At 46.6% G+C, this 27,614-nt stretch overlaps 1 protein-coding gene across 2 annotated transcripts in view; it reads right to left on the reverse strand.

The window, feature by feature from the left end:
- Positions 1-4,553: 4,553 nt before the first annotated feature.
- Positions 4,554-27,614, reverse strand: part of GEMIN5 (gem nuclear organelle associated protein 5) — a 330,369-nt gene continuing 307,308 nt past the window's right edge. For both annotated transcript variants that reach the window (XM_069199624.1, XM_069199625.1), the window contains exon 29: positions 4,554-5,093. In XM_069199624.1, coding sequence (XP_069055725.1) covers positions 4,917-5,093 — 177 coding nt within the window. In that variant the 3' untranslated portion in view covers positions 4,554-4,916. The remainder of the gene's footprint in view (positions 5,094-27,614) is intronic.

Consider the following 27,614-nt stretch of genomic DNA (forward strand, 5'->3'; position numbering starts at 1 on the left):
GGACTTCGAAAGTGCGGGGAAGCCATTTTACCCATGTGCTGGACACAAGTCACGAGCTGTGTCCAGCAACATAATGTTAACTCTCAACCTGGGCATGTTCGGTATCAAACATGTCGGAATTATACCCCAATACTGTTGTCAGTATTGGCTGCATGATTCAATGGACTCTGGGGGCTCCTTAGAGAACCTCCCCAGTATTGCTCCTACCAGTCTACTAGGGTTTTCCAGGCAGCCCACGCTGCTGCCATCCCTCAGACATATTTCTGCCCTCCTGCTGCTTGACCAGCTCAAACAGGGGAAGGCAGAACAAAGGATTTCCTGTGGGAAAGGGAGGCAACACCCTCTTCCCTTGGAAATAGGTGTTATATGGCTTGAGAGGGGGAGCCTCCCCAAGCCACCGGTTTGTTTTTAAGGGTACATTTGGTGCCCTTCCTTGCATAAACCTGTTTGCATCAGTCCAAGGTCCCTCAGTCCCTGCCCTGGCATGAAAATGGACAAAGGAAAGGGGAGTGGCCACTCCCCTGTCCATCGCACCCCAGGGGTGGTGCCCAGAGCTCATCCAGGTGGCCACTTGATTCTACCATCTTGAAACCAACATGTCCAGAGGACCCTGGGAGCATCTGAGTGGCCATGTCAGGCCAAGGGTTGAGTCCTCTGAACTCCTCTTGTGCTTCTTCTTGTCTTTGCCAGGGCTTGTTGGTGGTTCTCCTAACCACTGACCAACTGCAACCCCACAGCAGACGTGGGTCACCATCTGCATCGCTCCAGGGACTCTTCTTCAGCTCCTGAACTGTACAGCTGGTCTTCTCCTGTCGACATTGTTCTGCATCCACAGAAGGGTGGGTAGTGGCTCCTGCCATGACCGGACACTTCATCTCGAACTGGACACTGTCCCTTTTCTCTTGCAGGTCCTCTTCTGCTAGAATCAACCTTTGGTTTCTTCCAGTCTGGTCTGGGTCTTGCACAATCCCTTTTCTAAGTCCTCCTGTTAGTCCTTGGGGAAACCAGGTACTTACCTTTGCTCTGCTGGTCGCTGGGGGTCACTCAGGTACCTCTTGGGGTTCCTAGTTCTTTCAGCTACTCTCTAACCCACTCCACATCCTTGGGTGGGGGACTTCTCACCGCATTCCACTTTCTTAGTATATGGTTTGGCCCTCCCATTGGGCCCTCACTATTTTTTAGTCCAATATTGCCAATGCTTGTTGTTTCCATTCTAATTGCTGACTGCTATTGTGTATATATTTACCTTCAGTTGGGGGTGAAGAGGGGCTGCCTAGAAGTATTCTAGGGTTGTGTCACTAAAATAAAGTACCTTTATTTTTGTAACACTGTGTGGTTCTCTCGTGTGATAAACTGCTGTGTGACTATAGTGGTATTGTATAAGCTTTGCATGTCTCCTAGATACGTCTTGGCTGCTCATCCACAGCATACATAGAGAGCCCTGGCTTCCTAGACACTGACTACACTTGACTAATAGGGGTTGCCTGAACCTGCTATAAGATGCCAGCACCATAGGTGTCCACTACACACCAGGCCAGCTTCCTACACTAGCCAAGAACCAAGTGGCGATGAAATGGAAATGTGCAGTGGGACCTAGTTATCAAATTTGAAAAAGAGTTAATTAGATGGGGAGGATATGAATGTATACTACTTAGAGAGGCCAAAAGAGAGAAGGGTAAGTTGGAGTTCACAAGATCATAATACTTCCTTCACTAGTCTGTGATGTAAGTGATCAGAAGACATATACTTTGCCCAGAACTCTTCCACAACTGTTTAGAGATTTCTTCGTATGGATTAAGCTGGTTTGCGGTGCACAGGGTGGGCTGCTGTTTGATTTTGGTGCTATTCTTGCCGTTCCCCTCACATCTTTATCCTCTTGGGTCATGTACATAGCTTCGGTTGGGAGACCTCTACCAGAGTTAGACTGGTTGAACTAGATTTAAGTAGCATTTTAATAAAAATGACATTGAATAAAGACATGCTTTTAACATGGCACTATATGTACAGGGCGTCTCAGAAGAAATTTCATAAAAGAAGGGCTGTTATGTAGGTGAAGCATAGTTCTATGAAGTAGAGAAAGCAGGGCCAATTTAGTCTTCTACTGAGATATATTTTGCGCAGTACTGAAGTGAAAACTACTTTGTTGACATGTGAAAGCTATAGTTGTAATATTTATTGAATAAAAATTAATAAAACTTGTGTTTAAAAAAAAGTATGGAAAGTGTAGCAACAGAAAGTGTGGATAAGATGTGAATGGGCTGAAAAACATCAATGGAATTATGTTCCTGACTACTTGGAATAGGAATCATAACTCGTGCATTTAGTTAGTGGATGGAATTAGACACTTCTTGCACTACAAAAACATAAAAAAGCTTTTTTAAATTGTGCTTACGCAGTTCCAAATATCCAAAATTGTTTGGAACATTATTAGGGTTGAGCCTGCGAGTGCATGGGCTACTGCATGCGTCTAACTTGCAAGAGACTTGTGTACAGTAAAGGGCTTGAAGCCAGTCTGTCGCTTTCCATTTGTTGCCTTCAGTGTCATTGTTCTTTACAGCCACATAATTTGTCACGTCAGGGCAATCATCATTTCTGCTCCTCCGTGTGGAGCAGGGACCAAGCACTGATTGATTCAACGTAATCAGTGCCTGTCCGCTGTTCCAGATGTGATTGAAGTACTATTTTGTTCTCCAATCCAATCCACCCCTCACCAATCCAATCCAATATGCCCTAAAACTGTCTGCCTCACTCCAATCCAAAACAATCTGCACCACTACAATCCAAAACAATCTGCCCCACTACAACCCAAAACAATCTGCCCCACTACAACCCAAAACAATCTGCCCCACATTAATCCAAAACAACCTGGCCCACTGCAACCTGCCCCATTCCACCCTCCCCCACTCCAATCCTAAACAACCCACTCCAACACAAAACAATCTGCCCCACTCCAGTCCATTCCATTTCACTCCACTCCAATCTGCCACAATCCACCCCACACCAATCCAATCCACCCTAGACCAATCTACCCCACTTTAAATTCAATACGCCTCACCCCAATCTAATCAGTCCAATCCACTCCAGTCAACCCCACTCCAATCCAACCCCACCCTACTCCAGTCCAACCCACTCCAATCCAATCCAATCACTGTAATCCACTCAAATAAAATCCACTGCTACCCAACCCATTTCGCTTCAAATTCACACACCTCCCCAACCCATCCCACTCCAATACAATTCACTTTGATCCATCCCACTCCAGTCCACATTAATCCACCCTACTCTGGTCCAATCTATTTCACTCCAAGCCACCTAGATGTACCCCACAGCAATCCAGTCCACCAGACTCCGATCCAAATCACCCCATTCCAATCCACCATAATATACTCTAGTCCACTCTCATCCACCCCAGTCCACTCCGTTCCACCTCAGTTCACTCTTATCCACCACACCCAGTCCAATCCATTTTACCCTAATCCACCCACCCAATCTAATCAAATCTTATCCACCCCATCTAATCCAGTCAACCCTAATCCGGTCCACTTCACTCCAATCCCCTCCACTCCAATTCACCCAACACCAATCCACCTCATGCATATCCCGTTCACCACACACCAATCCAATCCACTTCACCTCGTTACAATACACCCCACTCCAATCCACTCACCCCCAATTCAGCCAATACACCCCACCACAATCCACACACCCATCCCAGTTCAGTCTATCCCACTCCAACCTACCCCACTCCAATCCAACACTCCCCACTCCAATCCATCCCGCTGCCGCCCACTACACCCCACTCCAATCCACGCCTTCCCATTTCAATCCACCCCACCCAAATCCAAATCCAATCCACCCCATTCAGTGTAATCCACCCCATTCAACCCCAATCCACCCCACCCCATCACAGTTCTGCCCACTCCAATCTATCCAGTCCATCCCACTCCAATCCAACACACTCCAGTCCACCCCACTCCAATCCATCCCACCCTATCTCAATCCACTCCACTTTATTCCATCCCACTCCATGACACTGAACTCTACTCCCCTCTACTCAACCCTACGACACATTACTCCTCCACTCCACTCTTTGATACTCCAACAAATCCACTATACAACACTCTACTCCCCCACTCCGTACTGACACTCCACTCCATTAACATTTAGCCATGATTAACAGCAGCCATACTGGTGTACAATATGGGGAAACACATTGCCAAAGCCAATAGCTCCTGTATAGGCTACAGCTATTGGCTTTGCCAATGCTCGTTTCTCGTTGGTGTCACACATATGCTAAACCGATCAAATGGCCCTTCCTTTTAGCCTTTGGGAGAAATTCCTTGGGTGCTGCCAGTATCTGCACTGCTCTTTGCCGAGACACAAGATTATAGATGCCAGCTTTTACAATGAGACATTTGCAAGGTGCTACTACTTTCAAGGAATTAATTTGAAGTCAGAAGTTGGAAATGCCATCCTAATCACTTTACCAGCTGCAACATGGTCAAGACCACACACTCGCTGTACCTCAGTTTCTCAGCTGTAAAATGAACACATTAGAATGGAATCAGGCTTTATTAAAGTATTCCATAATTTCACAGTTGCTTGGCCATGAACACGTGGACATTTATAGGCATCATGTACTATCTTGCAGGGATGTAGAAAAAATAATTTATCTTACATAGAACCAGACAGTTTTTATTCTGTGTATCATCAATGTGATAATAGAGCGGTTGCTGTTCAGCTTTCTGGTACAAAAAAGATTGTAGACAGAAATGACGAATGGGTAGGAACATGTAAAACTGGTGCGGGGAAAGTCTTGCAATATGGCAGGACCAATGAGTGTGTACAGTTCACAGAACAGTTCCCAGGAATAACAGTGGAAGCTCAGAATGCAATTTCAAGATTCGAGACAATTATCATTTTCCAGAAAGAAACTTCTTGCAAGCTTTGTGGTAAACAGATACTCCCTCGCTGTGCCTCCGCAAGGTGTCCAGTGCTGCCTGCTTTACATCATCTGCTAGATCCAGAGGGTGTTGAGATCCAATGTGCAGCAGCACCAAACAGCTCTCAAGCACATCCGGGAATGGGAAGAGCTAAGATCAAAAACACAAGAGACCACCACGTCAGCAGATCGCAAATACAATGCTTACCACCTCCAAGTGCCCCATTGCCTACTAACAATGCAATATGACAGATTGAAAGGATTTATTGCTTTTCCTTCCTGCACCTTCATCTTTATACTATTTTCTCCTTTTGCTTGAAAAACTAGTATACTGCACCATCACTTTCTGTTGAGGTATTTTGTCTAGTTTGTCCTGGTCATTTTACACTTTCCTTTCTAGGTTGAGGAGCCTTTTTGATTGCTATTTGTGCATTACCCTGCTATATTTCTTGATATGCCTACCTACTCCATCAGCACTTCCAGAGCTTCAAACATTTACAGCTTTGTTCATAAATGTTTTTTCTTCCTCCTCTTATCTTCTGCCGGGTTTCAACTGGCCTCTTCTTCTCAAATACTTCATAAACTCTACTTTCAAATAAATCTGTGGTCTTGATCCACCAGCCTAACATTTGCATTCTAACATCTCGTATGTTGTCCAGGATCGTTAACCTGACAGCTTTGCCTCTAGTTTACTTTCTGCACTTCTCTTCCCTTATGCTCTGCTTTTACTCTCTGCTCTTTTTCTGTGCACATTACACCACTGAATAATTTTTGCTTCGCTTATTCATACTGCTCATTCAATTTCACATTCTCTTCTGTAGGTTGTGTTGTTTAAAGCAGGGATTCTGTAACTGGAGTGTGATAGTACTGGTGTCCCTGAGACACTGAGGTGGACCCAGTACTCTTACAGTTAGAGAACCCCGCCCAACAACCACTTAATACGTCTGGACTCCAACAAGAAGCCTCACATATATTCTGTAACGTATACATGCATATTGAAATATCAAAAATAAACTATGAAAAAATAGGTACATTTTAGATTAATAGAGTAGCTCTGTAAAGTGGAGCACAAGAAAATTTGAAGAACACTAGTAACATACAAACTAACTGAATAAAATGTTTTTACCCAGCAAGACATTTATTGGATTGTCTATTGAGAGGTCCATAGATAAGACAATGTAAAAAATTCACATTTGTAGTGGAAACTATAGCTGAATTAGTCAAGGGTTATGTTAGAAATTGGTCTCTAGTTGGCGGAGGTATGCGCCCTCTCCAAGTAGGGACCACAATCCTAGTCAGAGTAAGTCAAATACACAACGTAAATTAACCTGTGTTCACCCTCTGGTAGCTTGGAGCAGAGCAGTCAAGCTTAACTTAGAAGGCAATGTTTAAAGTATTTGTGCAACACACACACAGCAATCACAGTAACAGCACCACAAAAAGACTCCACACGGTGTTAAGAAAAATAGACAATCTTTACATATTTAAAAGTAAGGTCTACACAACAAAAATCCAATCATTAAAATATGAGGCACTGTTTAAATGAATATATACAGAAGTGGTGCTGCAGGGATCAACCACACTCTTATTAGAGGTAATATGGTAATGCTCCACCTGGGCACACAAACAAGGTGGGTATGTGCTTCACAGTGGGAAGCGCAGAGAAAAGATGTTGGGATCAACCCGAGTCAACAAACAAAGTAAGGCAGTACATCGCTGCGAAGAGAGCAGAGAAGAATCAGGAACACTCTAGTCCGATCGGAACCGTGGGGTGGTGTGTTGCCTTGTGACACAGCTCGTCAGAGCTAGGTCCCGATACTGTCGCTTGGCCTCGTACACTGGCCTGTGTCACAGTGAAGACAAGTCACAGTGCTGTCCGGTCCCCAGGGAGGGCTCCACTCCACCTGTAGTGAGACAAGCTGCTCTCTGGCACCTGTCCCCGATGGGAGGTGCTCCTGTCCTAGCACTCTGGAGGATGGGAACGCTAATCCTGGTAGCAAGGTGGAGGGTTGGAAGCACGAGGTCTTGGATGCACCTGAGAACTCAGTGGAAAACAAGAGGCAAGTCAGCAAGCCCTCTGAGACACTCTCGATGTGGCTTTCATGGGAGAAATCAGCAGGCAGCAGGGCAGCACAGCAGGGCACGGCAACGGTTTCTTGGAACAGTCAGGTCTGGCAGATTGAGAATGGCAATCCTGGCAAACTGCAGTCCCACTGGACCAGTCACAGCTCCCCCCAGCTGCTCCACAGCCCTCCTGCTGACAGCTCCGCCCACACTCTTGAGCCTGGTTGCAACCGTTATGCCCACATTCCTGAACCTGACTGACACCTCTGCCCGCATTCCTGAGCCTGTTTGCATCTGCTGATACCCCTGCAGATGCCTCCTTCCCACCACTGCAGCTCCAGCCCTCCCGGCTTCCCACCTTCCACCCTGGCCCCCTCCCACCTCATATAATGGAGGCCGCAGCACAGCCGCACAATGGCTGTGTGCAGCGGGCACGCTGCTGGTGTGCCAAAGACAAGCCCATCTGCACCTGTCCGCACCTGGACTGCGCCCAACACCAGGACCCCAGGTCTTCTTACCCCCCTCACCACTACACCACCAAGGAGATCCAGGCTCTAATCGGACAGCCCATCAATGCTTCACTGCCTCCCCACACTCAACCAAAGGGCCGTTCACCTGCCTACACTGCAGTTTTTCTTGCAAAGCAGGCCCATCTGTGCACATTAATGCCTTCACTGCACCCACACGCCTGCACTGGACCCACTCCACCTGCACTCCTGAGCCTGATTGTGACACCTCTGCCAGCATTCCTGAGCCTGATTTCGTGCCAAAGCCCCTGCCGACGCCTCCTTCGCGCCACTGCCGTTCCAGCCCTTCCTGCCTCCCAACCCAGCAACATCGGCCTCACAAAACTGGTCTCCAAACCCACAAACAAAGTCGGACAAAGACTGGACCCCATCTTCACTTCTAGCGACAGAATCAATTTCACCCATGTGACTGAACTCATCTGGACAGGCCATGTCATTGTCCTTTACCATCTCCAGTTCTCAGCACACCACCTCCAAGTACCTTATCAATCCCCACCGAAGCTGGAGCAAGGTAACCGAGACCCTATGGGCACAGGCCCTAGGCACAGCATAACCCAAGCCCATGGCAGACCTTGACCTCAAGCAGACCATCCAAAACATCACCAACTGGCTCACCAAATCTGCCAACAGAGTCGCCCCCCCTGAAATCTGCTCAAACCAACACCTCAAAGCCAGTGAGATGGTACGCTTCGGAGTGCAGAAACTCCAAATGCTCTGCCACCAACTCGAGAAACAATGGTGCATGATCAAAGAACCCTCCGACAGAGCCGCCTACAAGGAAGCCCTCAACAACTACCAGCACCACATCAAAGTAGCAAAAGAGCAGCAATCACTGCCCCCATCGACACCACAGGCAACCACAAAGAATTCCTTGATGATTCTGAAGAATTTTTAACTAGAGAGCCACAGAGACCACCATCCACCCATCCCAGGAACTCTGCGACACCCTCTCAGACTACTTCCACAGCAAGATCACCACCATTTACAACAATCTGGGCCCCCAACCCTCCACCTTCAGCCTAGACAACATCTCTCAAGCAGTGAACACCAGAGACACAATAACCCCCTGGTCCCCGATTACCACACAGACCACCACAGCCATTATGTCATCCATCCACTCCAGGGCACCCACTGCCCCCTGCCCCCACCGGCTTTTCAACCTCAGAGCACTATTAGCACAGAACTAACCCGCATTCTCAACACCTATCTCCATGGCAACCTTCCCAGGTGAATGGAAGCCCGCGGAGGTCAGATCCCTCCTAAAGAAACCCTCCTTCGGCCCCAACGACGTCAAAAACTACAGAGCTCCCTGCTCCCCTTCCAGAGCAAAGTGCTTGAGAAAGCCATCAACCAACAGCTCACCGACTACCTTGAACAAAACCACCTTTGACAACTCACAATTAGGATTCCGGGCCAAATACAGCACGGATACTGCACTGATCGCTGTCAAGGATGACATCAGGACACTCTTCGACCGGCTCTGATCTTTCTGGGTCTCTCTACAGTGTTCGATACATTCTCCTACCACACTCTCCTCAACAGACCCCACACCATAGGCATTCAACAAAACACCCTTAAGTGGGTTGCGTCTTTCCTCTCAGGCTGCATGCAGAGCATCCACCTTCCTCCATTCCCTTCTTCACCCAAGAACATCACCGGAGGCATACCCGAAGGATCCTCTGCAGAAAGCTGGCTCTGTATATACTATATCAAAATGAGATATAGTGTGCACAGAGTCCAGGGGTTCCCCAAAAGGCTTGAAAGAGGCAATAATAAATACTAATGCTCTGTTCGTGGTAGGGTGGTCAAGCAGTTAGGCTTATCAGAGTGTAGTGTTAAGCATTTGTTGAACACACACAGGCAATAAATGAGAACACACACTCAATGACTTAACTCTAGGCCAATAGGTTTTTATATAGAAAAATATTCTTTTCTTAATTTATTTTAGAACCACAAGATTCAAATTGCAGGTAAGTACATTAAATGTAAAGTACTTTGCATAGGTATATATAGGACTCTGAATCAAAACAGTAATGTACACAGCTTGGCTTAAAATGGCAATTAGCTATTTTAAAAGTGGACACAGTGCAAAATTCAACAGTTCCTGGGGGAGGTAAGGACAGTTAGGTTAATATGGTAAGTAAGGCACTTACAAGTTCAGTCTCTGGGACATAGGCAGTCCACCATTGGGGGGTTCAAATCAACCCCAAACACCCAGCACCAGTAACACAGGGCCGGTCAGGTGCAGAGGTCAAAGAGGGGCCCAAATAACATAGGCGCCTATGGAGACAGGGAGTGCTCCGGTTCCAGTCTGCTGGCAGGTAGGTACCTGCGTCCTCGGGGAGCAGACCAGGGGGGTTTAGTAGAGCACTGGGAGGTGGGGGGAGTCCCAAGTAGGCACACAAAGCACACCCTCAGCGGCACAGGGTCGGCCCCGTGCAGTGGGCAAACAAGGCGTCGGGTTTGTAATAGAAATCAATGGAGGGACCCGGGGTCACACAGACATTACAGGCAGGGCACAGGAGGGCTTTCTTGGGCCAGCCACTGACTGGGCAAGGGTGAGGGCTGCCTACTGGTCACTGCTGCACCGGTGGTTGGTTCTTCACAGGCCTGGGGGCTGCGGGTGCAGTGCTTCTTCCGGGCGTCGGGTTTCTTCTTACCGGGCAGTCGCGGTCAGTGGGGGTGCAGGGAGGTCAGCCCAGGGTGGAGACGTCGTCGGAGTTGCCTGGGTGACCTCTCTGGGTTATTGGTTTCTCTGGAAATGACCCAGGGCCATCGGGTGCAGAGTGGTGGGGACTCACGCTTCTGGAGCGAGGTGGGAGTCCCTTTAAAGATGGTTTCCTCTTGTTAGTTTAGACAGGGCCGCTGTCTACAGTAGTTTCTTGGTCCTTTGTAGTTGCAGGGCATCCTCTGAGTCGGCAGAGGTCGCTGGGCTCGCAGGATGCGTCGCTGGTGCAGATTTGTTGAATCAGGAGACAGGCCGGTGGGGATGGGGCCAAAGCACTTGTTGTCTTCCTTCTTCTCTGCGGGGTTTCTAGGCCAGCAGTCCTTCTTAGTAGGTCGCCAGGAATCTGATTTCCTGGGTTCAGGGTCGCCCCTATAAATTTAGGGGTGGGTTTAGGGCAGGAGGGCAGTAGCCAATGGCTACTGTCCCTGACAGTGGCTACACCTTCTTTGCGCCTCCTCCTGTTCCTATTGGGCTAAATAAGGAGGGGGTCACATCAGCTCTGGTCACCTTAGGGGTGAACCTGGCTGAGGGAGGACTCCTCCTTGTTTTTCTTATTATCTCCCCGGACTTGCCACCAAAAGTGGGCGCTGTGTCCGGGGGCAGGCATCTCCACTAGCTGGAGTGCCCTGGGGCGTTGTAAGACCAGGCTTGAGCCCTTGAGGGTCACCGCCAGGTGTTACAGTTCCTGCAGGGAGAGGTGTGAAGCTCCTCCACCCAGGACAGGCTTTGTTCCTGGTCACAGAGTGCACAAAGGCACTCACCCCATGAGGCCAGAAACTGGTCCGGAAGTGGCAGGCTGGCAGAGACCGGTCAGCCTAGCACTAGCAGTTGGGCTGGCATGCAGGGGACATCTCTAAGATGCCCTCTGTGTGCATTTATCAATAAATCCCACACTGGCATCCATGTGGATTTATTGTCCTGAGAAGTTTGATATCAAACTTTCCAGCATTCAGTGTAGCCGTTAAGGAACTGTGGCGTTCGTGTTTGACAAACTCCCAGACCATATACTCTGTATGGCTACCCTGCACTTCCAATGTCTAAGAATTGGCTTAGTCACTGTAGGGGCATAGTGCTCATGCAGCTATGCCCTCACCAGTGGTATAGTGCACCCTGCCATAGGGCTGTAAGGCCTGCTAGAGGGGTGACTTACCTATACCACAGGCATTGGGTTGTGGGCATAGCACTTTGAGGGGAGTGCCATGTCCACTTAGTATTTTTCTCCCCACCTGCACACACAAGCAGGCAGTGTTCATGTGCTGAGTGAGGGGTACCCAGGGTGGCATAATACATACTGCAGCCCTTAGAGACCTTCCCTGGCCACAGGGCCCTTGGTACCAGGAGTACCTTTTACAAGGGACTTATCTGAGTGCCAGGGCTGTGCCAATTGTGGAGACAAAGGTATAGTTTTAGGGAAAGAACACTGGTGCTGGGGCCTGGTTAGCAGGGTCCCAGAACACTTTCAATCAAAGCTGGCATCAACAAAAGACAAAATGTTAGGGGGTAACCATACCAACAGTGCCATTTTCCTACATCCTCCTTTAGTCCACTGTTCAACATCTACATGACCCACCCTTTGCAGACATCGTCAGATCCTACTGACTCAATAGTCTCAAACGCCAATGACACCCAAGCAATCCTTTCACTCACTGAAGACCCCGACATAACCAAAGCCAACTTCCGCAACACCACTACCAACGTAGATACGTGGATGAAAAAATAGCTGCCTCAAACTAAACACCGACAAAACTGAAGTCCTGATCATCGGAAAGAACATCTTGTATGGTTCCACAGCTGATGGTCAGCAGAACTCGGACCAACGCCCTCTCCATCAGACAACGCACGAAACCTCAGCATCATCCTTGACTGCCAACTATCTATAAATCGACAAGTAAACTCAGTTGCCTCCTCCTGCTTCTACATCCTGCGTATGCGCCAACAAATCTTCAAATGGATCGCTACTGACACCAGCGAGACAGTCATGCATGCCCTGGCCACCTGCCACATCAACTATTGCAACGCTCTCTATACCGGAGTGTCCTCCCAGCTACTTAAAAAACTCCAGACTCTACAGAACAGCGCAGCAAGACTCTTCCTCAACCTCCCCAAGTGCTGAAGCATCACCCGACACCTTAGGAACCTCCACTGGCTTCCTGTCCAGGAGAGATGCCAATTCAAAATCCTCCCACTCGCATTCAAGGCTCTCCACAAACTAGGGCCGTCCTACATCAACCATCAATGAAGCTTTTACATCCCAGGAAGACAACTACACTCTGCCTCGCTACACCTCGCACCCATCGCAGCCTCAGCAGAGGCAGCTCCTTCCACAACACAGCAGCCAAGTCCTGGATAGTCTGCCCCTCCACCTCCGAACAGCTCCCTCCGTGGCAGACTTCAGAAGGAGACTCAAGACATGGATTTTCGACAGAGAATCTGCACCCTCGGCGCAGAGTTACCCTTAGGGGTGATAGTGCTGTGCTTTACAAATTATATTATTGATTGAGTGAGCAGTCTTTACTCCAGCAGAGTTTCCTTGAGTGCAGACGTGTACTGAATTGAGTGGGTCAGGGACCTAGTACTTATACTAGAAAGTTCCTTTGATGTGGGGGATGATTACAAAGAGTTCTTGTGAAGTTCACAGGTCCCCCATTTCAGGTCCGTCTCGGCTCCAAACTATCAGTAGAGGTAATCAGCCCCTTTCTGTGGACTCTAGTCACTACCCTTTGAGGTGTAAGTGTGACCCCTTCCCAACCTCCTCCCTAGGGAGACCCATTAGTATGCAGATGAATACAGATGTGGCTGAGAATCCTGTGTTGTGAGTGTCTGAAGGAATGCACAAGTGTAGCTGTCACCTAGCCAAGACCAAGCCAGACATGTATTGAGATAGGCTGTGGGCACATAGGGCAGTGAGTGTAGAGAAATTCAAATTTTCTAAAAATAAAAACCCTAATAATTAATCTGACTTTACTAGTAAAGATGATTTATTATTACCATTCCAATGGCACTAAACATGGTGCAGCTACTCCCCTCATGTCAAGAAGTACAGCTTAAAGGTATTATAAAGAATTCCCAATGCTGGGCCTATGAGAGGGGCAGGCCTCACAGTAATGAAAAACGACTTTGGGGAGTTTTTCATTACCAGGACATGAAAACATAAAAGTATATTTCAAGCCTTCTGCTTACGTGACACTCTGCCCTATGGGCTACCTAAGGCCTACTTTAGGGATGACATATGTAAGCAAACAGGAGTTCTGAGCTTGGTAAGAGGTCTTAAATGCCAAGTCAGGGTGGCAGTTACACTGCACACACAGGCTCTGCAGTGGCAGGCCTGAGACATGTTTACAAGGCTACTTAGGTGCGTGGCACAAGCAGTGCTGCAGGACCAATAGTAGAATTTAATTTATAGGCCCTGGGTATATGGTATACCACTTTACAAGGTGCTTATAGGTAAATTAATTTTGCCAATTGGGGATACACGAATGTTACTAATTTTTAGGGGAGAAGTGCATACACTTTATCACTGTCCAGCAGTGATAAAGTGCTCAAAGTCCTAGGACCAACAAAAAGATATAGCAACAAGACAGGAGGTAAAGCCAAAAAGGCAAAAAGTCTGGGGTAAGACCACACTATGGATGCCAGGTCAGCTTATATTTTATATGTAAACTGAAGCTAAGACACAGTTATATCTTTTACTCTCAATAAGAGGAAATGGGTGAACTGGGTACAGCTAGATGGATGTAGTAAACCATTTCACTGGCTTTTGAACTGACACTTGCCATTCAACAGGCTGATTCACATAAGTAAACAGTATTCTGCAAATATACCAGTGCATGTATGTATGAAAGTGGTGAGATCTTTTGGGCAGGGAGGTGACCAGGCCGTAAGATGAATGTAGTAACCAGGTTACTTTAGGTCTTCCTGGCTCTCCCGATTGGGATTAGTAAAACAGGGCTGCAAGGACCACAAGCAGAGATTATTAAATGTAACTAGTAAATGGATGTGGTCTGACACAAAACAAAGACTGGCAGCTGAAGTGCTAAATCACCTGCAACAAAGGACTCAAGCCAATCCAGTCATGCCTCTGTTTCACAATGCCTCAGGCTGCATGTGTGTGGGGGAAATGCTCCCTAGAAAAGTTGGTAACTAGGTTCATCTGGACCAAGCCTTAATATTCTCTTTGGGTTGCTGTGTCGATGCTCAAAAAGGCCACGGAAACTGCACTAATGCTACATCACAAGACCCTATTAGGTATCTGTGATATCATAGAATTACAAAAACAGCTTACCACATAACCGTTCCTACTAAAAGCAACCTACAAGTTTTTCAGAAGTGGAGCAAGGGGTCGTATCTACCCAAATTAGTGGAGTGAAGACTGTAGGAAACTTTGGCAGATGTGTATAGGTGGGGCCCTTAAGCTCTCTAATAGGGAAACCAAACTAGATTGGTGTGTGTGTTGGCGTATGTGTGTCTCTCTCTCTCCCTCTCTCTCTCTGGGTCTTTTTGAAAGACATTGCTACAACTAACACCCCTTCAAAGCAAGCAGGGAAAGAACAGACAAGATAAGGATTGGGTAGAACCAAATGCCAGACAAACTAGCTTATTTTCAGGAACTAAAGGTAGATGTTTACGTCTTAAGTGTAGGTAAGGGCACTGCAGTTTACATACAAGGACACATAAAAATCGATATTTGCTGCTATAAAAGAAAGCATGAGCTACCTTGTTTTGGAACTCCTGAAATAATCCTGTCTTTCAAAACACACTCAAGTTGGGGGACAAGGTGAGTGCACAGGTCGCTCTCATTTCAAAAGACAGCAAAGCCTCCAACACTGGAGAACTGATAGAGCAAACTATGGGATGTAATGACTAGGGAAAGAACGACAGCTTGAATCGACAGAAAGGCAACAATACTGGATGCCTTATAACCAATACTTTGCTATAGAGGCAAAGAAATCACCAAGAACTTGCATCCCTCTTTAAAGAGGAAGAGATTGTCCTAGCGCTGGATATTTGTACTAAATGTGTTAGGGATGGGACGTTTTGTAAAAGTAGCATGCTTTGGGGTAGGATGCAGAGATTGGGTGTTTGGGGGGAGCGGGCAGGGTAAATGTACCAGATGAGTCCTGTTAGCTAGGAGGGGCAGTGTCCCATCATTTTATTTCAAGCAATTCTAAATGCTTTATGATATTTACGGTCTTATCTGCGAAATGAAAATATAAACAGTATGGTAAAATCATGAACCTCAGTGTTTCAGTAGGAAAACGCTGACAATTTAAAGGAACGAACATGGTATCCTGTACTTTTCAGAGAAAACAAATTTTGATGAAAAATCATTTTAATGAAAAACACTGGGGGCACTATTTACTTAAAATTAGGATAACAAGATAAGGATTAAAGTTAACAAGTGAGGGTTTCAGTTTTAAAGTCACAGTCATAGTTTGGGACAATATTTGGGATAGAGTCATGATGTTTCAGAGTAAGCATCAAGCTTAGGGACAGAGCCAGTGTTAGAATTGTGATGGGCTCGGCTAGGGTAAGAGTAACAAGGTTATGGTCAGCAACTCTTTTGCCTTTGCCAGAGCAGGTCTGTATTCATTTCATAATCCACCTTACAATGTCTTCTTTGGAAATGGGAAAAGTTTAAAAAGTGTAGGCAAATATCCCTAACCATTTCATCCATTGTGCATTGCGTATGGACTCTGGCTATCGGTACCTAGAGGTGAAGTATAGGTATTTTACATTTTCTAGGGGTGGCAAACAGGTTGGATGGTGGTGTTCCCCACCGTTGGATGTACATGTGGAGGTCTTGCAAGTGAAGGTCCTGCTAGTGACCTTGTTGATACATCCTGCTTAATATGTCCACAAAGTCATTGTCCGCCCCCATTAGGGGTTCTGCTAGAAGATGGATTTTGTGGAGGGTTGTGCAGTCATCTGGGAGGGGTGGGTACTCTCCTATTTCTATAAGTAAAACATGACCGTCATGTTGTCCATCTTTATGAGGACACCACTGCAGCGGTCAAGCCTGAAGAAAGGGCTAGGTGGATGGCCATCAGATCTATGAATTTTGTTTTTAATTAATTTGTATTAGTTTTCGATTTCCACAAAAGCAACAAAATACATCACCATTTCACAATTAATAATCACCTGATCATCTGAGTAGCCTTTTACAATTCTCATCAGGGCAGATCTATTGTAAAAGATGCTGTGAGTCGTGAGGCCGGATCTCCTCCCCACTCTCCTCCACCCATCCCTTGGCATCCAAGCTCAACCGTAGCCTCCCATCCCTGGCAATCCTGCTCTGCCCATCTCATGGTGGAACTGCCCATGAATCTGATCTCCCTGTCAAAATTATGGTAACCTTGCCATTGTCCCCAAACTGTCTGAAATTTCCTCGGGCAAACCCTCACCTCGTAAACCACCCTCTGCCTCCATGCCACGCATCATGCTGGTCTCCGACTAGCTTTTTGTGGTGGGGACTAAAGCTTTCCCATTTACTATGTCCCCTTTTTGTTATGCAGAAACCCAGCGCACAGGGTATTAGTTGTTTTCTATGGAGGTCTGTGTCATCTTTTATTCCTAGAATTACAAACTGTGGTGTGGAAGGAATTTCATCTTACAGAAAATCCGCTAGCTCTGCAACGGTCTTCCTCCTGTATGCCCGCACGTGGGGACATCATCAAATAATATGTATAAAGGTGCCGACATCCTTGCCACATAGTAGACAGTTGAGGGTTTGTGCCCTTTCCATTGTGAACAATCCTGAACTAGTATAATATACTCTGTAAAGGACCTTAAGCAGTATGAGCCTCAAGCTTGCTTTTATTGCTACCTCGGAGGGGTGCATCAGTGCAGCTTCCCAGTGTTTAGGCAACAGAACGCAGGTCTGTTTCCCACTTAGTTCTTAGTGAACGGAGTTTATCTGGCCTATTATTGAGGAGGGTGAGATATGTTAATGAAATGGCTTTTGAAGGCATTTCATCTCAGAGTATGCTACTTCTAGGGACCTACTGCCCTCCATTGTGTCCCATGGTATTTCCTCTGCTTGCAGGGCATGGTGTATTTGAATGTATCAGAAGATTTGTGTGTCATGCAGGTTGTACTCTATCCGTAGGTCCCAGAAGGGTTTAATCCCCCATCCCTCCTAGATTACCAAGCTTTGAGATCCCATTCAAGTTCCAAGGGGTCTTCCTTCACAGCCCTGAGAGCTCTTTTAGTGTGTTCCCAACCCAGAGCTGGGTCATTATGGACATTTTATTTCTTCAACCTACACAGGCATAGGCTTTTTCCCAGGACCCTAGGGTACTTTCGGTGGGGCCAAGTAATTGTTAATGAAGTTGGGATGCCCAGCAGCGTGCCCTAAGAGATGGAAGTGAGATGCCCCAGTTTTATACGTTGCTCTGAAGGGTTAGGAGGGCAATGTGCAGAGGGTCCAATCCCAGAGTAGGGTCCCAAGCGTACTGTAGACTTTATTAAAACATTCTTCAGGTAACGGTCATAGCGTAATTTGTAGCATATACTAGAATTTGGCCAAAAGAACGTGGGGACCCCTAGATAGTCAGCCCACTGCCCATAAAACTATTGTTTATAATGTGCACATTTTTCTGCTCATCTGTCATAATCTGAGAACCATCCGGAGTCTCCATCTCTCCCACCTGTCTGGCTGGTAATTCCCATCCACCAAGGCATGCAAGCAGCGAGTGTCTTTGTCCCACTGTTGCGGGGCCATGGGCTGCACAACGTCCTTTTGGAGGAGCACTTCTACCTCTTCCTCTAGAGTGAGGAGGTCTTTGCTGAGAACATGTTGAAGTGTTGGTATGCTGGGTGGTGTGAAATTTTAAGCAGTAGTCCTGCTGAACTACTACTAGCACCCAGTAATCTGAAGTAAGGGTGGAAAGCTTTTAATCTCCATTCCAAAAGGTGTTAATGTGGTGATGAGAGGGGGCAAGTCAATGCTTGGGACGGAGGCTTATTTATCAGAGCCAACTCTGCATCTACTGCTGTTGCCTTGTAGGTTTGTGCCTGGCCAGAGGGTGTGGCCTTTCTGTTGACGAAAGATGCCCCTTGGAGAGGCAGACTGCAGGGAGCCCATGGACTTTTGTGTATGTCTTAGGGAGGTGCTGCTATCAGCGCCTCCATGTCCCCCCAGTGAAAGCGGTCATACCTCGACAGAAAACCAACTTAATTTGTGATGTGCCACTGAGTTTTTGCACCATCCACTGTGCGCTTGGCAGCAACACTGAGCAGCTTGGTGGGTTGGTTGGCTGGGGAGATGGGGGGGGGGGGGGGGGGCAAAAGAACGATGGATTAAACCCAGATCTGTGACTGGGGGTGAGTGTTTGCATTGTTCAGCACTCCGTCCATTATCCTTTTGTGTTTCTAAAGTTGCCCTAGGTGGGAAGGGTATGCCCAGACGTGGTTCCCTTGCTCACTGTGCCACTGGATTCAAGCTAGCCTGGCTGATGAAGGGTGAAACCCTGAAACTGGTCCCAGGATGCTTGTTTCCGGTCCAGTGAGGACCTGGCTTGGCAGTTCGGGCTGGACTGTTTACATGAGGAACAGGGTCAAGAATGATTTGTATATGGCTGGGTCCAAACTGGGGTGGCATGGTGAGCAAAAGAACGATGGATTAAACCCAGATCTGTGACTGGAGGGGAGTGTTTGCATTGTTCAGCACTCCGTCCATCATCCTTTTGTGTTGCTAAAGCACAACATCTCATAACCATATTAACCTTTTAGGTGCGGGCGTCGGCCACTGGCCGACGCCCACACTCCCTCCCTGGTGCGGGTCACGACCAGTGGCCGACACCAGGGAGGGGGTTAAAAATCCTCCGGTGCAATGCACCAGAGGATTTTATTATTTTTTTCCCCGTAGCGTTCTCTTGTTCTCCGGTGGGAAAAAAAAGGACAAAACGGCCTCCCCAGATGCCAGGGAGGCATCGATGGAAAGGGGAGGCTCTCCCCTTTCCATCAATGCCTCCCTGGCACCGTTTCCTGGCCATGCGGCTGCGATCCATGGCCAGGAAACGCCCCTAGGCACCAGGGATCTTCTTCGAGGGGGTCGGCCCCCCCCGGGCAATATTGAATTATTTCAACTGTTTTGGGGGGCGATCGCGCCCCCACATTTAAAAAAAAAAAAAAAAAAGGTCAAACAAAATGGCGGGGTCGGCCCTCAGAACACGGGCCGACCCCTGGGGCTAAAAAAAAGTGTAGTTTTCCCTGGGGGGGGGGGGGGGGGGGGGGAGGGGGGCGATCGCCCCCCCAGGGTAAAAATAGTAACAAAAACAGAAAAAAAAAACAAATTGTTGGTGGTCAGCCCTTAGGGTGCCCATCTATGGGGCAATTTTTTTTTTTATACATGTGTGCTTTGCCAAGGGCAAGCACACATGTATGAAAAAAAAAGTTATGTGAAATGAGTGACTTGTTTTCTCTCTCTCATATATATATATATATATATATATATATATGGAAAATGTCACTTACCCAGTGTACATCTGTTCGTGGCATTAGTCGCTGCAGATTCACATGCTGTGCACAGTCCGCCATCTGGTGTTGGGCTCGGAGTGTTACAAGTTGTTTTTCTTCGAAGAAGTCTTTTCGAGTCACGAGACCGAGGGACTCCTCCCATTTCGACTCCATTGCGTATGGGCGTCGACTCCATCTTAGATTGTTTTGCCCGCAGAGGGTGAGGTAGGAGTTGTGTATGCTAGTAATAGTGCCCATGCAATGGAGTGAATGCGTATGTACATAATAAAGTTTTAATTAATATATTTACAAATGTACAAATGTTTAAGATCTACTTCTAAACGGCTACAGGCTCCCGGGGAGGCAGGTGGGCGCATGTGAATCTGCAGCGACTAATGCCACGAACAGATGTACACTGGGTAAGTGACATTTTCAGTTCGATGGCATGTGTAGCTGCAGATACACATGCTGTGCATAGACTAGTAAGCAGTTATCTCCCCAAAAGCGGTGGTTCAGCCTGTAGGAGTTGAAGTAGTTTGAAATAATGTTCTTAATACAGCTTGACCTACTGTTGCTTGTTGTGCAGTTAGCACATCTAAATGTATGAGGCGTAGACCATGTTGCTGCCTTACATATTTCGTTCATTGGAATATTTCCTAGAAAGGCCATGGTAGCACCTTTCTTTCTGGTTGAGTGTGCCTTTGGTGTAATAGGCAGTTCTCTTTTAGCTTTAAGATAGCAGGTTTGAATGCACTTAACTATCCATCTAGCAATGCCTTGTTTTGAAATTGGATTTCCTGTATGAGGTTTTTGAAAGGCGATAAATAATTGTTTTGTCTTTCGAATTAGTTTTGTTCTGTCAATGTAGTACATTAGTGCTCTTTTGATGTCTAATGTATGTAGTGCTCTTTCGGCTACCGAATCTGGCTGTGGGAAGAACACTGGTAATTCTACCGTTTGATTTAGGTGGAACAGTGAGATTACTTTTGGTAAAAATTTAGGATTGGTCCGTAGAACAACTTTATTTTTGTGTATTTGAATAAATGGTTCTTGAATGGTAAATGCTTGAATCTCACTCACTCTTCTTAGAGATGTGATGGCAATTAAAAATGCAACTTTCCACGTTAAGTATTGCATTTCACAAGAGTGCATGGGCTCAAAAGGTGGACCCATGAGTCGTGTTAGGACAATGTTGAGGTTCCATGAAGGAACTAGTGGTGTTCTTGGTGGTATAATTCTCTTTAGGCCTTCCATAAACGCCTTTATGACTGGTATCCTAAACAATGAAATTGAGTGCGTAATTTGTAGGTAAGCAGAAATTGCCGTAAGATGTATTTTAATGGAAGAGAAAGCTAGGTTAGATTTTTGCAAATGTAGTAAGTATCCTACTATTTCTTTTGCAGATGCGTGTAAAGGTTGAATTTGATTATTATGGCAGTAATAAACAAATCTTTTCCACTTATTTGCATAGCAGTGTCTAGTGGTAGGTTTTCTAGCTTGTTTTATGACCTCCATACATTCCTGTGTGAGGTCTAAGTGCCCGAATTCTAGGATTTCAGGAGCCAAATTGCTAGATTCAACAATGCTGGATTTGGATGTCGGATCTGTTGTTTGTGTTGTGTTAACAGATCTGGTCTGTTGGGTAGTTTGACATGAGGTACTACTGAAAGGTCTAGTAGTGTTGTGTACCAAGGTTGCCTTGCCCATGTTGGTGCTATTAGTATGAGTTTGAGTTTGTTTTGACTCAACTTGTTTACTAGATATGGAAGGAGAGGGAGAGGGGGAAAAGCGTACGCAAATATCCCTGACCAGTTCATCCATAGAGCATTGCCTTGGGATTGATCTTGTGGGTACCTGGATGCGAAGTTTTGGCATTTTGAGTTTTCTTTTGTTGCAAATAGATCTATTTGAGGTGTTCCCCAAATTTGAAAGTAATTGTTTAGTATTTGGGGGTGAATTTCCCATTCGTGGGTTTGTTGGTGATCTCGAGAGAGATTGTCTGCCAACTGGTTCTGAATCCCTGGAATAAATTGTGCTATTAGGCGAATGTGGTTGTGAATCGCCCAATGCCATATTTTTTGTGTTAGGAGGCACAACTGTGTCGAGTGTGTCCCTCCTTGTTTGTTTAGATAATACATTGTTGTCATGTTGTCTGTTTTGACAAGAATGTATTTTTGGGTTATTATGGGTTGAAATGCTTTCAGCGCTAGAAATACTGCTAACAGTTCTAAGTGATTTATGTGAAACTGCCTCTGATGTATGTCCCATTGTCCTTGGATGCTGTGTTGATTGAGGTGTGCTCCCCACCCTGTCATGGAAGCATCCGTCGTTATGAAGTATTGTGGCACTGGGTCTTGTAAAGGCCGCCCTCGGTTTAAATTTGTACTGTTCCACCATAGAAGCGAGAGGTATGTTTGGCGGTCTATCAACACCAGATCTAGCAGTTGACCCTGTGCTTGTGACCATTGTGATGCTAGGCACTGTTGTAAGGGCCGCATGTGCAATCTTGCGTTTGGGACAATGGCTATGCATGAAGACATCATGCCTAGGAGTTTCATTACCATTTTGACTTGTATCTTTTGTGTTGGATACATGGCCTGTATTACCTTGTGAAATGTTTGAACCCTTTGTGGACTTGGAGTGGCAATCCCTTTTGCTGTGTTGATTGTCGCTCCTAAGTATTGCTGTGTTTGACACGGCAAAAGGTGTGACTTTGCGTAGTTGATCGAGAAACCTAGCCTGTGAAGGGTCTGTATGACGTAGTTTGTGTGCTGTGAACATTGTCTTAGCGTGTTGGTTTTGATTAACCAATCGTCTAGGTACGGGAACACATGTATTTGCTGCCTTCTGATATGTGCAGCTACTACTGCCAGGCATTTTGTAAAAACTCTTGGCGCAGTTGTTATTCCGAATGGCAACACTTTGAATTGGTAATGTATTCCTTGGAATACGAACCTTAGGTATTTCCTGTGTGAAGGATGTATTGGTATATGGAAATACGCATCTTTTAGGTCTAATGTTGTCATGTAATCTTGCTGTTTGAGCAGTGGGATTATGTCTTGTAACGTGACCATGTGAAAGTGGTCTGATTTGATGTAGGTATTTAGTGTTCTGAGATCTAGTATTGGTCTCAGAGTTTTGTCCTTTTTGGGTATTAGAAAGTACAGTGAGTAAACTCCTGTGTCCTTTTGTAGATTTGGCACTAATTCTATTGCGTCCTTTTGTAGCAATGCTTGAACTTCTAGTCCTAGATGATCTATATGTTGTTTTGACATATTGTGTGTTTTCGGTGGGACGTTTGGAGGGAATTGGTGAAATTCTATGCAATAACCATGCTGGATAATTGCTAAGACCCAGGTGTCTGTTGTTATTTCCTCCCAAAGTTTGTAAAATTGGCTTAGTCTTCCGCCCACAGGTGTTATGTGATGGGGTTGTGTGACTTGTGAGTCACTGTTTATTTTGAGGAGTTTTGGGGCCTTGGAATTTTCCTCGATTTCTTGGGAATTGGCCCCCTCTATATTGCCCCCGAAAACCTCCCCTCTGATATTGACCCTGGTAAGTAGGCCTTGTTTGTGAGGTTGTGGTTTCTGTGGGTTGACCTCGAAACCCTCCCATAAAAAGGTGTTTTTCGAAATGTGCCTCTGCTCTGCGGGGAGTAGAGTTCGCCCATGGCTTTGGCTGTATCAGTGTCTTTTTTGAGTTTCTCAATGGCAGTGTCTACCTCCGGCCCAAACAATTGTTGTTCATTAAATGGCATATTGAGCACAGCTTGTTGCATTTCCGGCTTGAACCCTGAAGTGCGCAGCCATGCGTGCCTTCGTATCGTGATTGCAGTGTTTATTGTCCTTGCAGCTGTATCTGCTGCATCCATGGAAGACCGTATCTGATTATTTGAGATACTTTGGGGGTTATTTTAACTTTGGAGGAGGTGGTAATCCATCCCAAATGTGACGGATTTACCACCAGCCGTATTACGAGTTCCATAGGATATAATGGACTCGTAATACGGCTGGTGGTATATCCGTCACTTTACCGTCACTTTTGGGACGGATTACCACTTCCTCCAAAGTTGGAATAACCCCCCTTTGTCCTTCTTCTACCACCTGTTGCGCTCTTTTTTGGAACTCCTTGGGTAAGTGTTCGATGAAATGTTGCATTTCATCCCAATGAGCTCTGTCGTATCTTGCCAAAAGTGCTTGTGAATTGACAATACGCCATTGATTTGCTGCTTGTGCTGCAACCCTTTTTCCCGCCGCATCAAATTTGCGGCTCTCTTTGTCTGGAGGTGGTGCGTCTCCTGAGGTATGAGAGTTGGCTCTCTTACGAGCTGCCCCGACAACTACTGAGTCTGGTGTTAGTTGTGTTGTAATATAGATTGGACCTGTTGGCGGTGGCTTGTACTTTTTCTCCACCCTTGGAGTTATGGCTCTGCCTTTAACTGGATCCTGAAATATTTGTTTTGAATGTCTTAGCATTCCTGGGAGCATGGGAAGGCTTTGGTACTGGCTATGGGTGGAAGATAGGGTGTTAGACAGAAAGTCATCCTCAATTGGTTCAGAATGTAAGGTGACGTGAAATTCGGCTGCCCTTGCGACCACCTGTGGGTAGGATGTACTGTCCTCAGGTGGTGACGGTTTTGTGGGGTAGGAGTCTGGGCTGTTGTCAGACACTGGAGCATCGTAAAGGTCCCATGCATCGGGATCATCCTGACTCATTGTAGTATGAGCTGGTGAGTGCATCAGTGGTGGAGTTGTTGCTGGTGATGCATGTGTTGATGGTGGTGGAGACGGTGGCGGGGTTGTTTTCCTTGCCACTTTTGCCTGTGGTTGCTTGTCCTTTTGTTGAAAGGCAAGTTTCCTTTTTATTTTGATTGGGGGAAGAGTGGTTATCTTCCCTGTGTCCTTATGAATATGCAGCCTTCTTTGCGTGTAGTCAGGCTCTACAGCTTGAAGCTCCTCTCCAAATCTATGTAATTGGGAGGTTAATCCTTGTTCCTCTGTATAGGAACTAGTTTTCGGCTCCGAGGCTGGATGTTTCAGAACCGAAACCTTTTCGGAAGTCTTTTTAGGCACCGAAGAAACCTTCTTTGTTTTCGGCGTGGTGCCTCGGTGCCGAAATTCTTCGGTGCCGCTGTCTCTGTGCCGAAGTTTCTCGGAGCCGCTGTCTCGGCTCCGAGGTTGCTGTGTGGCGGTATCTCGACCGGAGTCGGATGACTTCGACACCAGCATGCCCTTTTTCGGTGCCTTGGATCGGTCACCTAGTTTTCGGGTTAAGCCATGGCCTGTTGGCGGTGGCGTCCCCTGGGCTTTTGTGGACTTCTCGTGAGTCTTGATTTTCGACGTCTTACTCACGGTTTGGTGTGTTTCTTCGGCGTCGAGTTCTTCAGAATCCGACTCGCGGATGGAGAAAGCTTCTTCTTCCTCCTCGAAACGTTCTTGACCTGTCGGCGTGGACGCCATTTGTAGTCTCCTGGCTCTTCGGTCTCTCAGCGTCTTCCTCGACCGAAACGCTCAACAGGCTTCACAAGTATCCTCCTTGTGCTCGGGGGACAAGCACAGGTTACAGACCAGATGCTGATCCGTATACGGATACTTGTTATGGCATTTTGGGCAGAAGCGGAATGGGGTCCGTTCCATCAGCCTTGAAGTCGCACGTGGCCGGGCCGACCAGGCCCCGACGGGGGATCGGAAAAACCCCGAAGGGCCACCGGAGCTCTTCAAAATTCGGTGTTGATTTGTTCTAACTAACCCGATACCGAACGCAAACAATACCGACGATTTTTTCCGAGATTCTAACTAACTTTCCGACCCGAAACACGGAGCGAAAAGGAACACGTCCGAACCCGATGGCGGAAAAAAAACAATCTAAGATGGAGTCGACGCCCATACGCAATGGAGTCGAAATGGGAGGAGTCCCTCGGTCTTGTGACTCGAAAAGACTTCTTCGAAGAAAAACAACTTGTAACACTCCAAGCCCAACACCAGATGGCGGACTGTGCACAGCATGTGTATCTGCAGCTACACATGCCATCGAACATATATATATTTTTTTTCCCAGGTCAAGCATTGCAGCGCCCATGCGCTGCTTTTCTGACTTGGTGTGGATCTGGGCTTCAAACAATGCCCATCACTACCACTTGTTCGTGGGCTTGCCCTTCAAAAATCCTTTGATTACATTGGTAAATGGTTTACCTTTGTCCCTCCTTGGGGAGGTTTTGTTACAGCCTTGGCCATCGCCCCTGGTACATGGCTAATTGCACTTTTGCTGTTACGTTTAACTGCAAGCGAACTTCTTTTCCTTTTGTGTATCTCTTCACCTGATGCTCATGGTGGCTGTGGCGCTGTGAATCGGCTCTCTTATGTGAAAGTGTTTAACTTTCAATTATCAATTTATGTGGCAAGAAAAGTTGGGTTAGGAGTTTATAACGCTAATAGCTCTAACTCGAGCAGATGCGAGACCCATTGCATTGTAAATGCTTGTTTTTCTTTTGTGTGTTGTTTTATAATGGTGAACAATTTCACCGCACTCCACGAGGACCGTGATCAAGACTCCTTGGTGAGTCGAAACACGTTGGTGGTTATTGACTGCAATAAAATACACGTTTATTTGTACCTCGTGGAGTGCGGTGAAATTTTTCGCCATTACATAATTTCAAGATTGGTCTTCTCTGTCACTGGGCGCCGGCAGTGTAGTGCGCCGCCCAGCAACCCTTCAACCACTTTGTTTCTAAACATATATATATATATATATATGCAACACAAATTGGTTAAAAGATTGTTGCGCACTCCACTGCCGGTGCTCAGTGATGGAGGAGAGCAACCTCGAAAATATTTTGTGAACAAGAATCTCACCGCACTCCACGAGGTTCAAATTGGCATGTTTTATTGCAAGTATAAAAAATGAAAGAAAAGAGGGACTCATTTACTGTGATCAAGTCTCCTTGAGAGTCGAAACACGTACGTGGCTGTTGCTTGCAATAAAAGATGCCAATTTGAACCTCGTGGAGTGCGGTGAGATTCTTGTTCACAAAATATATATATATGCATGCGTGCCTGTCTTTTCTGTAGTGACAGTTGCCATAAAGTAGCGCAGATGGTTTATTGTCCTGCTGCAAAGGAGATACATTTATAAGTATTTAGCTGAGTGGATTAGTAAAGGCAAGCGTTACCTGCGCTTTAAAAATGTTTATGCCAGGGGGACTATGGAGATATGAGTGGCACTTTTGCTGGGTAGTACTGAGGGAATTAGAAGAGGAGGTAATGGGAGGCAGAGCACCAAAAATGACTGTTGCACAGGGTGTGTGGTAAGGTGAAGTAATACATTCTTTTTTTGTTTTTTTCAGTGAATCTGCAGAATTGGAGAAGAAGCGAAGGTAAGGTGACGACATTTCCTATTGTACACAACAAACATACCCACAAGCAATTTTGTGACTATCTGCCTTCTACGTAGGCTAGTAATTTAGAGGGACAGTTTAGCCAGTTGCAGAGATGGCGTCTCGTTGGATGACTGCTGATCAAGCCCTAACTCAGGTTATGGAGGACAGTTCTGATGTAGGCTCATAGACTGAGACAGCAGACACTGAGACAGCATCAGAGGGAGAGGACAATGGGGCAGATTCTGGGAGTGATTTTTCAGTCTGCGGAGTCCCATCCGACGACACCTCTTCCAATGACGACATCCGTGCTGTCCCTTCGCAAGCACATTCTGGGAAGCGGGACCACATTGGGTTAGCCGAACCCAGAGAGCACGTGCTTGCTGCCGCAAGCACAGAGAGAGTGCTCTCTTGGTAGCCCCCCTGTTTAGTTCAGCCCCGAATTCCACCTTTTACTGGTGACGCTGGATGTAAAGTCGATACAGCTAACTTTTTGCCAGTCGACTACATCTATCTATTTTTGGA

Source organism: Pleurodeles waltl, chromosome 7, assembly GCF_031143425.1.
Source record: "Pleurodeles waltl isolate 20211129_DDA chromosome 7, aPleWal1.hap1.20221129, whole genome shotgun sequence".
Taxonomy (NCBI): Eukaryota; Metazoa; Chordata; class Amphibia; order Caudata; family Salamandridae; genus Pleurodeles; species Pleurodeles waltl.